Source organism: Brachyhypopomus gauderio, chromosome 7 (assembly GCF_052324685.1).
Source record: "Brachyhypopomus gauderio isolate BG-103 chromosome 7, BGAUD_0.2, whole genome shotgun sequence".
NCBI lineage: Eukaryota > Metazoa > Chordata > Actinopteri > Gymnotiformes > Hypopomidae > Brachyhypopomus > Brachyhypopomus gauderio.
The window spans coordinates 31,190,789-31,203,588 of NC_135217.1; the positions used below are offsets into that span (position 1 = coordinate 31,190,789).

At 45.5% G+C, this 12,800-nt stretch overlaps 2 protein-coding genes and 1 long non-coding RNA gene across 7 annotated transcripts in view; 2 read left to right on the forward strand and 1 right to left on the reverse strand.

Annotated features, from left to right (window-relative positions):
- Positions 1 to 4: 4 nt before the first annotated feature.
- ethe1 (ETHE1 persulfide dioxygenase) lies at positions 5 to 4,131 on the forward strand. Of its 4 annotated transcripts, XM_077013195.1 has the most exons (8): positions 10 to 119; positions 416 to 548; positions 1,110 to 1,254; positions 2,103 to 2,251; positions 2,465 to 2,594; positions 3,084 to 3,173; positions 3,253 to 3,369; positions 3,716 to 4,131. In XM_077013195.1, exons 2-8 carry the CDS (start codon positions 417 to 419, stop codon positions 3,760 to 3,762), a joined length of 810 nt encoding a protein of 269 aa, XP_076869310.1. In that variant the 5' UTR covers positions 10 to 119; position 416; the 3' UTR covers positions 3,763 to 4,131. The 4 variants fall into 4 exon arrangements, with proteins under 4 accessions (XP_076869312.1, XP_076869310.1, XP_076869309.1 ...); XM_077013197.1 differs by lacking the exon at positions 1,110 to 1,254 and having other exon boundaries at positions 5 to 119; XM_077013194.1 differs by lacking the exon at positions 10 to 119 and having other exon boundaries at positions 126 to 548.
- On the reverse strand, positions 2,467 to 6,069 carry LOC143519592 (uncharacterized). Its single transcript, XR_013132473.1, has 2 exons — positions 5,902 to 6,069; positions 2,467 to 4,914 (listed from the first exon to the last, which is right to left on the reverse strand). It is a non-coding gene; the product is annotated as an uncharacterized LOC143519592 (long non-coding RNA).
- phldb3 (pleckstrin homology-like domain, family B, member 3) overlaps positions 4,974 to 12,800 on the forward strand; it is a 16,485-nt gene continuing 8,658 nt past the window's right edge. The window contains exons 1-5 of one of the 2 annotated variants that reach the window (XM_077013185.1): positions 4,974 to 5,477; positions 10,533 to 10,681; positions 10,764 to 10,874; positions 12,382 to 12,558; position 12,800. The exon at position 12,800 is cut by the window's right edge and continues 101 nt beyond it. In XM_077013185.1, the coding sequence (XP_076869300.1) occupies positions 10,550 to 10,681; positions 10,764 to 10,874; positions 12,382 to 12,558; position 12,800 (421 nt within the window). In that variant the 5' untranslated portion in view covers positions 4,974 to 5,477; positions 10,533 to 10,549. The remainder of the gene's footprint in view (positions 5,478 to 10,532; positions 10,682 to 10,763; positions 10,875 to 12,381; positions 12,559 to 12,799) is intronic. The other variant, XM_077013186.1, reaches the window with a different exon arrangement.

The window sequence follows — 12,800 nt, forward strand, 5'->3', positions numbered from 1 at the left end:
CCTGCTGCCCCACAACCTGGAGCCGCTCCAGCGAACCTCTTCCTGCTCTCAGACGAGCGGGTGTACGTGTCGTCGACCAGCGTGTAAAAGTGGGAGGAGATCGTTTGACAGTTACCTAGGTTTGTTTTGAGTTATATTGGCTCCGTAGGGCACATTTGAAAAAGTTTATTTCCAAAAACAAGGTGACGTCACAGCAGTGGGCGGGTTCCGGCTCTTGCGAACAGTCTGGCTGTTCTGCGTCTGCACAACAACGCGACCTTGACCCGACACTCTCGTCCTGGTTTGGGGGGTAAAGGTCCATCTGGCGGGTATAAAGGCGGCGCTCGTGCTCGCCCGCAGCTGTAAACCGGTCCGACGGTGTGTGTGTACGGTGTGTGAGTGTGTGTAGATGGTCAGATATGTCTGTGGTGTGCAGAATGAACCCCGTGCTGTCTGCGCTGCGCTGCGCGCGCCTGCGGGGGCGATGGAACGTAGCTGCGCCGCGCTTCCACTCCGGCGCGAGACTGCAGTGCGCGAGGATGGGCTCCACGGGGCTGCTGTTCCGACAGGTGAGCTTCATCTACCTGTGCACGCGCCATCCTGCAACACCTGCTGCTTTCATTACATTAATACACTCAAGAATGTCCCTCTGGTCAAGTATCTATCTATCTATTTACATATTTATCTATCTATTTATCTACCACGATTCTGTGGTGAGTGTCTGTGTGAAACGTGCGAGACCAGAACTTTGATCATCTTGTAAAGAGGCTGCTGAACCCGGTGTGCACGTCTGCTGTGAAATGCTTGTTTTTATCCGCGTAACATTTTTGCTGTTGTCCGTGCAACAAAACAATCTAACGCACTACTGTGTGTGTATTCGGTTAAAACGGCTCGTGTTCATTCTCAACAGCGACGTTTCAGGTCGATCTGTGTTCGTACTCTGTACGCGTAGTAATTGGGGCTCAATTAGTGACAATTCAAACGTTTCTCCATCGAGTTGAATATAATACTACACTGGGAGGCGGAAGTGCGCACTTCCCGTACACCGTGTTTTGGCTAAGTCACTCTGACTCGTCTCACACACCTTTACTGTGTTTACCTCTGTGTTTACTTCTGTCTTGGGTGGGAAGTTGTTTGAGTCCGAGAGCAGCACGTACACCTACCTGCTGGCAGACGCAGAAACCAAAGAAGCCGTGCTCATCGACCCGGTTCTGGAGACGGTGGACCGGGACTTTAAACTCATTAATGAGTTAGGCCTCAAATTGAAAGTGACCGGTAAACACTTTTTTAACGCATGAAAGCGTTATTATTTGCACAATATAAACCATAGATCCCAAACCTTCCTGCGTAACTTTTCACATAGGCTTAAGTTCCAAGTATAACCTAAATTCATGTTTAATTCAACCTTTATTTTGACTCGAAGGTACATTGAGGGTGACCCTCATTTTCAATGTAGCCGAGCATGTGATATAGGGATTGACATAAATATACAAATAGTACATCAAATTTAATCAATTAATTAAGATGAAAAAAATAATTTAACTCTGAAGTACATTGAGGTAACCCTCACTTACTCATTTAGAACATTCACAGGCTTTCTGATGGTGATCAGTAACTAAAAGTTTAAAATGGTTTAGTGTTCCCAGCGAGCTGAGCTTCAGTGTTTCCTGTAGTGAATTCCAGCTCGCTGGTGCACTGTAGCTAAAAGCAGATTTTCCCAGTTCACTAAAAACTCTCGGTACCTGACAGGTGATCCAGTCACTGGAGCGAGTCTGATAATTACTGTTATTTATGGAAATCAGAGAAGATATATAAGCTGGCAAATGGCCAGACAGTGATTTAAAAATAAAAATATTGGATCTAGTCTTTCAAAAGACTCGGACTGTCAATCAGATTATTAGATTTGGGTTAGTGACAAACAACTGCAAGAAGGTTGACCGTGAAATGTTCCATGAATATTCTCTTTACCCAACAAAAGCATGAGCACACAAGGTGTTTGAATGAGTGTATGAATAAATATAAATTCCATACGTTTTTCCAAATGTCAGTCTAGAGTTGTTGGTGTAAATTCAGCCTGTGTCCTCTGCTGACAGCCGCATCTTTGCGTTCTGTCTCCACCTCAGCGAACACACATTGCCATGCAGATCACATCACCGGCAGCGGCCTGCTCAAGCAGAAGATCTTTGGTCTGAAGAGTGCCATCTCCAAGCACAGCGGAGCTACCGCAGACATCTTGCTGTCCGACGGAGACACCATCTCTTTTGGGAGACATGTAGGAGCAGAATAACAGTTCTAGAGCCTGATCAAAGAGATCAAAGAGCTAACATAACAGTTAATGCTTAACTAAGCTTTAGTAGTAGCAGCTACTTTAGTGCTTTGTTGTTTATTAAACTGGACTGTTGGGTTAGAGGAGCATGATATTGGTGGTTTTGATAGTTTTTGATCTTTCTGACACCTGATTTATTGCATGTTCTTTATGGTTCAGAGTCTGACAGTGCGAGAGACCCCAGGACACACAGACGGCTGTGTGACCTACGTGAATGAGGACCACTCCATGGCCTTCACTGGAGACGCTCTCCTCATTCGGGGCTGTGGCCGCACCGACTTCCAGCAAGGTCACCCACCTTCTGGCAGCTCAATGGGGCTAGGATCACATTATAAGCCACATTGTTCAACACTGGTGCTCAAATTGGATTTGCTTCTTGATGGTTCACATTGATAAGTGCAGTTACCTGTATCTGTCTGTAATGTGAACGTGTCCATCCTCAGAAATGGCACGCATGCACACATTGGTATGTTTTTGCATGTATGCATTACATTGTGGCCCAGAGCACACAGACAGGCCAAGAAGCCAGTTGGCTACATTTTGTTGTTTTCGTAGCTAAGCTAATGTGAGTGTAGCCTTACAGTAATGGGTAGTACTTAAAATTTAAACAATTTGCCTAATGCATGACTGTATTACAAAGTGCTTTATTGATCGTTGTTTTTCCATTACGTTGTTGTCGCACTTTTTCGTTTACTGCGTTTTAGGCTGTAGTACACCACATGGCCACAGGATGGCAGATGTGTGTAAAGATTTAAACTCTGATCTTTCACGTTCTTAGGTTGTCCCAAGAAACTGTATAAATCTGTCCACGAGAGGATTCTCACTTTACCTGGACAGTGTCTCCTCTACCCAGCCCACGACTATAAAGGTGTGTGGTCAGCTTCTCCACTCTGTCCTGACTTTGCAATGTGCAGGATTTTAACTCTGCAATCACTATGTGTAAACAGGACAGACTGTGTCAACCGTGGACGAGGAAAGAAAATTCAACCCACGACTAACCAAAACACTGGATGAGTTTGTGGAAATTATGAAAAATCTCAATCTCCCCAAGCCTGTTAAAATAGGTACTGTTCCAATCTGCATATTGAATAAATACCAGTAGACACGTGCAGTACTCATTCCAAGTTTTTCTTGTTCAAGGCAGAAATTATTTCTGTGTGTGTGTGTGTATGTGTGTGTGTGTGTGTGTGTGTGTGTGTGTGTATATAACCCTAAACCTAACACTTGTTATCTGTGACAAAAATGTCCTTGATGCATCAGAAGAAGCGTGGAGAGCTTTTTACTTGGTGTTAATTATTGTTGCATGTGTTGAGTCTGATACTCTTGCTCACTAGTATCACATAATGAACTGTGGAAGGATTTGTAAATCAATTTATATAAACATGTTTTCTTCTTCTGTTTTGCTTACAGACATTGCAGTGCCTGCTAACTTAGTGTGTGGACTTCATGACATTTAAAGATTTTAATCAACATTTAAATCTAAATCTGATTTTATATACCAATAATCAAGATTTTTATTCTTTTACACTGACAAATAGTATTGTTAATCCTAAATGTAGTGCTCTGTGAAATACAGAACTTGATTTTTGAGGCTCTAAAAAGGAACATATTCAGTAAAAAAGAAAAAATGTTGGATCAATATTGTATATTTCTGGATTTTTTTGAATGGTGAAACCATGACTACACTCCTTCTGTCCTTGTACCTGTTCTGTAATATCAGAGCTTTTTCTCACATGCGTAGTGGATACGGGCTGGTTCCAAAGGTCCAGCATAGGAAAAAATACACAAATCATTTGCAAATAAAATCTGCTACGTGTAAACATGCATCACATTGTGTCAAAGGTTCTTTTCGATCATTCACTTTTCTGAGGATTCCTGGTTTTCATTCTGTTCTTCCAGTGTTCACACTCACATCACTTCCACTGTAGTGTTTGTTTTTTTGGGGGGGGGGGCACTTTATGTGCAGGGTTGTTGATGTATTCAGACCTTCGCACGTGGATAATAATAATGAAAAATGAAGTTTGGGGATGAGGGGGTATTTTGTTCAGTCTCCAGCTGTTGTTTCTTATTGTACATTACATGTTTTCATTTCACTGTCCCATTCAGCTCACACCGCAGTAACACAATAGTTAATACATATGTCTTGCTTCCGTTGCCTGGAGCACCTGAACACAATAACATGCTAGGTTAAAATTCATTTAACTCTTCATATGTGAGAAGCTTGAACTTAATAACTTTCTTTACGTTTGTTGTAACTCAATTCCAAAAGCTGAACAGATGTGTGTGTGAGGGAGAGAAATCAGGTGAGTCCACTCAGGTTTTGTCACTGAAATGAGCAGAGTCTCTGTTGTCTCATTCAGGTTAAAATAGAGCTGCTGGTGTCTTCACCATCTCTTCACACACCTGCTGTGTGGCTGAACACACGCACCAGACCCTTTGCAGGATGTGTTTGTGTGTATGTGGTGCAGGTTACCAGCTGTCAACCCGTCATGGCTGTACGGGGCTGCTCCAGCTGCTACACCTACTCGCTCCTGCCCCCTGCAGCTCATCACTCCTCCGTCTGACCCCCTTTATCCCGGGGGTGGGTCTTGGCTCGTGCCAGCTGTAATCTGGGAGTAAGAATATTGAGACAATATTGTGACAGAAACAATGCAATGAGGAACATTCAGATTAGTGATTAGCTTAAGATCACCGTCCGGAAATTCAGCGCATGTTTAAAATGAATTACAAACATAACCACGTTTATTAGAGAAAACCAGCACTGGGCCTTACAGTGTTGTAATAGCGCGGATTATTATGGGTTACACGTGACAGGGCCTCATCTGGGCCTTCAGGACCAGTAAGGTCGGACAGGACCAGACCGCACACGCGCTCGCACTTTTCTCTCTTTTTAAACACTCAGAGCGCGCGCTGCCCGCCGCGCGCCTGCACCTGTCTGACGCGACACCGGGAGGCGCGAGGACGCTCTCCGCGCGGTCGGGACGGGAGTCTACGGTAGTCGGTCCTGCCCCGTCAACTCTCGGTACTCGGTCAAAGGAGACTTCAAAGCGGAAGCGTCCCGGGACTCTTGGATTACAGTTCTTCAACCTCCAAGATGAAATTTGTCTGGAATTAAATATTTTGAGATTTGATCTACACTTTGTGCGGGAGATTTCACAGGAAGTTTGAGCAGGTATGATTGATCAGTTTCAGTCAATAGTTGGTGAAACAATAATAAGTGTATAAAATATACGACACCGACATAATAACGTGTATGTCTCGCTTATGTTGTAATGGTAGATTATTTCGGTAAACTAATGTAGGATCTAAAGGTTAAAACGTAAGTGAAACTTCCAGTGTGCTGCCGTTCCTGTCGCCTTTCCGCCACATTTAAAGACATGGTGGTGTTGGAGGGTTCGGTACCGTGGACGCTGCTCGCGCTGCAGACGGTCCGGTTCGGTACCGCGCGTGCGGGGCGAGCGTCATCTCTTCGTTTGTGTGGTCATCTCGCGTTCGTCTCGCGCTCGCGCTGCCTACATTTCATGATCCCTAATTCTGCAGACACATCAAGTTACTCTACGGGGTTTGTAGGAGACGTTTGGGTCACTGAAACCAACCTGTGAGCTGGAGGAATACCGGACCATATACCGGATATACAGGAGGAATACCGGAGCACCGAGAAGCGCTTCTGTAGTTGCTGGATTTGGTAGACTCGGATAAACAGTTTGATCACTGTTTTTGAAAGTGAAAAGTGAGAAGTTAGTGGACTTTTGGTTTCTGTGCTACTCAACTGTCTGCCAGTCCTATATTTAACCAGACATTTCACATGTGGATTTTGTCCATAACACACGTATTTAATCTCACTGTCCTCGTGTCCTATAGCCGTAAACACATCTTTTAGCTGGACCTTAAATTGGTAACTCAAATAAAGTAATCTCCTCTACACCATATCTGAATAACCAGGTGTGATGAATGACCTCTTATCCAGTCAAACTACAGGGATGTTGTTCACCATGAACAGTCACTACTTCCCTAAGTTAGAGCCGCATTCCCATAGTTTGATGGAGAGGCTCAGGACTGATCATGCCCCTGTCTCTGAGCTGATCTGACTAGTCAGACAGCTTCTTCACATCCAGAAAGCTGATTCATGGAACAACCATGTTTCTCAGCTCTGTAATTACGAGGCAGGTTGAAGGACTGGGATATTCAACTTCAGACATTCTCAGAGTAAAACACTAGCGTGTCATTTTGTTAATGGCCTTCAGCTGTTCTGTGAGGAAAGCTCTGTAATAAGAGGAGGCAGTTTTCAAACTGGTCAGTGCGGAGCACCCTGAGACTCTCTGTAGGGTGCCACTCTGTTTGATGGGCTGACCAAGCTCCAGATTAAGACCACACAGGGCTATACTCAGGCTGTAGCATTTCCAAGAGCCTCCTCCATAGCACTACCAAATATATTCAAGCTATTTCTGTACCGTAGTGTTACCATACATATATTTACAAAGCTATACACATGGACATGCAGCCTGCGTGGCATTTTAGTAACATGGGATGAAAGCACACACATGCAAACACTGTAAAAGGAGGTAAAACCACGTCTGTTCCATAACATCAAAATTGTGCAGTTACAAATGACAAAAAAGGACAAATACTTTGTTCTCAATATGACTATAGCAATTCTTAAACCAGAGTGCGTTTGTTCAGGTTCAGTGAATGAACAATGTGAGCACAATCAAGAACTCATGGAAAATAGACGTATTGTCACAGCATCAACACTCACATCAGCGATGGCTACAGTGTACTGTGGTTTGTTAACAGGCAAGGCGAGGTCAGTTTGCAGGCTGTATTCACATTTGAAATTTTTAGCTGCAATTAGTTATTTGAACTTATTAGTTGCAATAATAACTTAATGGATGCTTGTATTTTTAAAGTATACTAGCAGCAAAAGTTTACTATCAGCCAGACTTCTGGAGTTCTCCTACAGACAGAACCAGAAGAGAACACTTCCTCACGGATATTATGGATATTAGTTAGGAATGCAAATACGTCACTGGTGTATTTATAGAGTTCACATCTGTCAGGCTTAACTACCAGTTTGTCATTTATGATATTGATTACATCCCTAACAAGCACACATCTCTCCCGCATTGACACTAACGAGCACACATCTCTCCTGCATTAACCACCAGGTCAGGGTCGGGTTCTTGTGATGTTTTTTATGTGTGGAGTTTCACCCTGTGACAGACTCGGAGAAGTCGACAGCACCACCTTCCTGAGGTGGTGTTTATGCGACAGACTACTGAGGTGGTGTTGATCATGCAGTCTTCTACGCTGCTTTTATCTGGAAGTGAATTGAAAGAGTCACTTTTCGAATTTTAGTGATGGATTTGGCTTCTTGTTTTCTATTTTTTCTTTATTTGATCAACAATGTCGATTTATTATTTTTTTGCCAGCCACTAAATCTGTATTACTTGTTGTCGCCAAACCTGTTGCAACGAGACGGCGGCCTGCGTCATTACGCAGTTTGAACAGCAGCCATTACCACTGGATGCACAAAATAAACAAACAAATGATCTTTTTGTTTAGACACTGAACAAACTTTCGTTCAGTAAATCATACTACCAGTAGGTATGACCTTTCCCCAGTCAGATGGGCATCTTCTGTGCTCAGGTCCGAGGCCTTTAGCCCCGCCCAGCCCATACCGTAATCCCTGCCTGGGGGTGGAGTCTACTGTCTGTCAGGGGTGTGCAGCCAGTTTGTTCAGCACAGATCTCAGCTAAATGTACATATGTAAGATACGCCCTAATGAGGACTAAGTGAAAGGTGAAAGGTGAAAGGTGAGTGGTTTAGTGGACCTGAGTGCTGGGGGGGTCACACACACACACACACACACACACACACACACACAGGACTTTTATTATGTAACAGTATGCAAAATTAACTCACTCATTTACACATACTGTAAAATGAATATTATAGGCCAACTAGAGTCTCTGTTGCAGGATAAGGACCATGCTGTCTGAATTACTCCAAAGACAAAATGGCCTCCAGTTCCTGGAATTTACAGTGAAGTTAAACGTAGCAATTTAGTCTTTTAAAACAACATATAATTTAAGTATCGATTTTCAAGCTGTTCCCCTCACTTGGGCTCGGGGGGTTCCAAGAGGAGCTGATGCAACACACACTTTGTGCACGTTTATCTGGTGTCATTCTGATCCTGACGCGTGCCTTCGTAGTGGTTTGTGTTCTTCACCGTGGTTTGTGCCATTGGAGAGAGGAGCAGTGTGTGTGTGTGTGTGTGTGTGTGTGTGTGGAGAATTAGTGGAGAAGGGTAATTGGAGATGCAGTGTGTATGTGCTCTCTGGACTACAGTAGACACAGCCGTATGTTGGAGTGTGTGCATATGCACTCGTGGATGGTGATGGCTGGAGTTGCTTGTGCTCTGCAGCACGGTGTGTGTGTGTGTGTGTGTGTGTGTGTGTGTGTGTGTGTGTGTGTGTGGGGTGGTGATTCTGGCTAGACTCAGTAGTCCTCAGGAGAGATGTTACACAACCACAGGATGTTTATTCCCTAATACTCTAATCTCTCTGCCACTCCTCTGGGATAAACACTCATTTACACTCATTACAGGTTTATCCAGCCGACCTCCATTGCACCAACCTCTGGCCTTTCCTCTTCCTCCATGTTACCGTGACGTCGTCACTGCTCACTCACCAGGAGTGGCCTGCTCTATGTGTGAAGACACTCGGTGTGGACATCAGCCCTGTCCACAGTGTGGACATCAGCCCTGTCCACGGTGCTTGAGAGGCACTTCAGCTAGAGCTGAATATAACAGCATGTTTAGGCCTGGTGGTGTTTATCTTTTGCAATCACGTCCCACTCAACCAAAAGAGCAGCAGGTTCTCAAACTGGTTAAATCTCATTAAACTGGTTCTGGCCTCAGCTATAGAAACCTGGTTCAATAAATAAGAAATCTGACAAGATCTTAAAGACCATATATGTGTGTTGCCGTGTCTGCTACAAGTTTCAACCTCAAGGGGAGAAATTGGATTTTAACCAGTGTGTCTAATGAAACATCAGAGTGTTAAAGAGTGCTCAGTAGTTCAACATGAAGGACTGATGGTTTCATACTGGAGCCTCTGGAACAGAAGCACAGGAAACAGCCTTCAAGCATCTGTAAATAATGTCAATGTGTGTTTTGATGCATACTGTTGTCATGAGGATGTTTATTAAATTTCGTTGCAAGCAATGTGTAATTGATTGGCGGTTAGAGCTGAGTAGGGAATGCTGTCGGGTGTGTGTGTGTGTGTGTGTGTGTGGGGAAACCTGACACCAGTGTCTGACATTCAAGAGAGCTTCATTCTCTCTCTAATGCTCTCCTTAACCCCTTATATCCATATCTCTCTCTCTCTCTCTCTCTCTCTCTCTCTCTCTCTCTCTCTCTCTCTCTCTCTCTCTCTCTCTCTCTCTCTCTCTCTCTCTCTTCAAATGTCTCACTGTGCCCGTCTGTGTTTGGTCCTTGTCATATCAGAGTTATATATTTATCTACGATGGCTCCCGTTCTGTAGACCGTGCTCTCCTAATATGTCCTGAGCGTGGACGAGAGGGACGGGGGAGGAGCTGAGAGGTTCCCACACAGCCTCGATACGGCGGGGCTGCCTGTGGTGGGCACGGCCTGGTTAAGTGCTGCAATAGCAACACACAAAGACTTCAATCAGCCGTTTGTCGGCTCTCTGATCAAAGCACTGCAGGTTGGCTCTGAAAGGACAGAAGAAAGACGTCTGTGGAAGCATCTGAGGTCCTGCACAGAGGACTCCCGTCAGTGTCCTGCACAGAGGACTCCCGTCAGTGTCCTGCACAGAGGACTCCCGTCAGTGTCCTGCACAGAGGACTCCCGTCAGTGTCCTGCACAGAGGACTCCCGTCAGTGTCCTGCACAGAGGACTCCCGTCAGTGTCCTGCACAGGGGACTCCCGTCAGTGTCCTGCACAGAGGACTCCCGTCAGTGTCCTGCACAGAGGACTCCTGTCAGCGTCCTGTTAGCGTCACCATGCTCATCTTTGCACAGTAGCCAGTTTTGTTTCCCTTTTTACGCACTTTCACTTTCTGTGACTTTCTGTGGGAAGTTTTTTTCTGTTCCAGTAGTAATTCCCTCTACCATGTCAGACTACTTGGTCACCTGATCATTTATTACATATATCTTCACACAGGGCTCCACGTCTAAATCAACCCCTGCGCTTCTCTCTCTCCAGACACAGCCAAACTCAATATGGACACACAAAGGAACCAGTGGGAGTCTGGCCAGACACCACCCTGGATAACCCGAGTGGCTCATAGCCAAAGTCCCGCCTCCTCAGGGGCGGAGTCAGACACTGAGGGCAGTAGTACTGAAAGTGAGAGAGTAAGTGGAGGCTGTTGTTTTTTCATGTGCCCAAGAAATTGAGGGTCACTCTTCACTCTTCATGTTCTCCGTTCTCTCTCAGTCTCATGTCAGGCGGATGAGTGTTGACTCCACCAAGTACCTGACGTCACCTTCTGTGACGCAACAACGAATCACGGAGCTTGACCAGCAGAGGGAGGAGCTAAAGATAGAGGTGAGAGGAGGATGAACGTATCTTCCTGCATCTTCAACTGTTTACATCTTCAGGAAGGGACTGACTGAGTGTTAGTTGTGTTGGGTGCTGAGTTGTTGTTTACATTTTGTGTGTACAGGGGTGAGAGATTCAGTGTGTCTCCTCTTTGGGGTGTGTGTGTGTGTGTGTGTGTGTGTGTGTGTGTGTGTGTGTGTGTGTGTGTGTGTGTGTGTGTGTATGTGTGTTGTCTGGGGTGAGAGTCACAGTATGTGCTCTCTGTGAGAGGATGAGTGATTGTGTATGTGCTCTCTGGCAAGAATGCTAGTGTGTGCACAGGTGAGAGTGATGGTGTGTGTGCACTCTAAGGTGAGAGTGATGGTGTGTGTGTGCACTCTAAGGTGAGAGTGATGGTGTGTGTGTGCACTCTAAGGTGAGATTGATGGTGTGTGTGCACTCTAAGGTGATAGTGATGGTGTGTGTGCCCTCTGGGTCGAGAGTGATGGTGTGTGCACTCTAAGGTGAGAGTGATGGTGTGTGTGTGCACTCTATGGTGAAAGTGATGGTGTGTGTGTGCACTCTATGGTGAAAGTGATGGTGTGTGTGTGCACTCTAAGGTGAGAGTGTTGGTGTGTGTGTGTGTGCACTCTAAGGTGAGAGTGATGGTGTGTGTGTGCACTCTAAGGTGATAGTGATGGTGTGTGTGTGTGTGTGTGTGCACTCTAAGGTGATAGTGATGGTGTGTGTGCACTCTAAGGTGATAGTGATGGTGTGTGCGCACTCTAAGGTGAGAGTGATGGTGTGTGTGCACTCTAAGGTGAGAGTGATGGTGTGTGTGCACTCTATGGTGAAAGTGATGGTGTGTGTGTGCACTCTATGGTGAAAGTGATGGTGTGTGTGTGCACTCTAAGGTGAGAGTGTTGGTGTGTGTGTGTGTGCACTCTAAGGTGAGAGTGATGGTGTGTGTGTGTGCACTCTAAGGTGATAGTGATGGTGTGTGTGTGTGTGCACTCTAAGGTGATAGTGATGGTGTGTGTGCACTCTAAGGTGATAGTGATGGTGTGTGCGCACTCTAAGGTGATAGTGATGGTGTGTATGCACTCTAAGGTGAGAGTGATGGTGTGTGTGCACTCTAAGGTGATAGTGATGGTGTGTGTGCACTCTAAGGTGAGAGTGATGGTGTGTGTGTGCACTCTAAGGTGAGAGTGTTGGTGTGTGTGTGTGTGCACTCTAAGGTGAGAGTGTTGGTGTGTGTGTGTGTGCACTCTAAGGTGATAGTGATGGTGTGTGTGCACTCTAAGGTGATAGTGATGGTGTGTGTGCACTCTAAGGTGAGAGTGATGGTGTGTGCGCACTCTAAGGTGAGAGTGATGGTGTGTGTGCACTCTAAGGTGAGAGTGATGGTGTGTGTGCACTCTAAGGTGAGAGTGATGGTGTGTGTGTGTGTGTGTGTGTGTGTGTGTGTGTGTGTGTGTGTGTGTGTGTGTGTGTGTGTGTGTGTGTGTGTGTGTGTGTGTGTGTGCACTCTAAGGTGAGAGTGATGGTGTGTGTGCTCCGTGTATCTCCACAGTTGCAGCTGGAAATCGCCCTTTTACAAGGTGAAGTGCAGATGGAACAAGAGCTTCTACACCAACACACAACACAACTACAGAAACTACAGGAGAGCAGCAAACAGAAGCAGAAACAGAGAGCTACCGCCATACAGCAGGTCTACACACACACACACACACACACACACACACACACACACGAACACACACACATATAAACACACACACTACACACACACTACACACACACACACTCACATACACACACACACACACACGAACACACACACATATAAACACACACACACTACACACACACTACACACACACATACACACACACACACACACACACACACACACACAGAGAAGAGAGCATTGATGTGGGTGTTGTGGGCAGG

Excerpts from the sequence above, each read along its gene's own strand:
- ethe1 (XM_077013194.1), top strand. The coding sequence starts at position 399 with ATGTCTGTGGTGTGCAGAATGAACCCCGTGCTGTCTGCGCTGCGCTGC. Across the intron at positions 1,255-2,102 it reads CCTCAAATTGAAAGTGACCG|CGAACACACATTGCCATGCA; the intron begins GTAAACACTTTT and ends TCTCCACCTCAG. Across the intron at positions 3,370-3,715 it reads CCCCAAGCCTGTTAAAATAG|ACATTGCAGTGCCTGCTAAC; the intron begins GTACTGTTCCAA and ends TTTTGCTTACAG.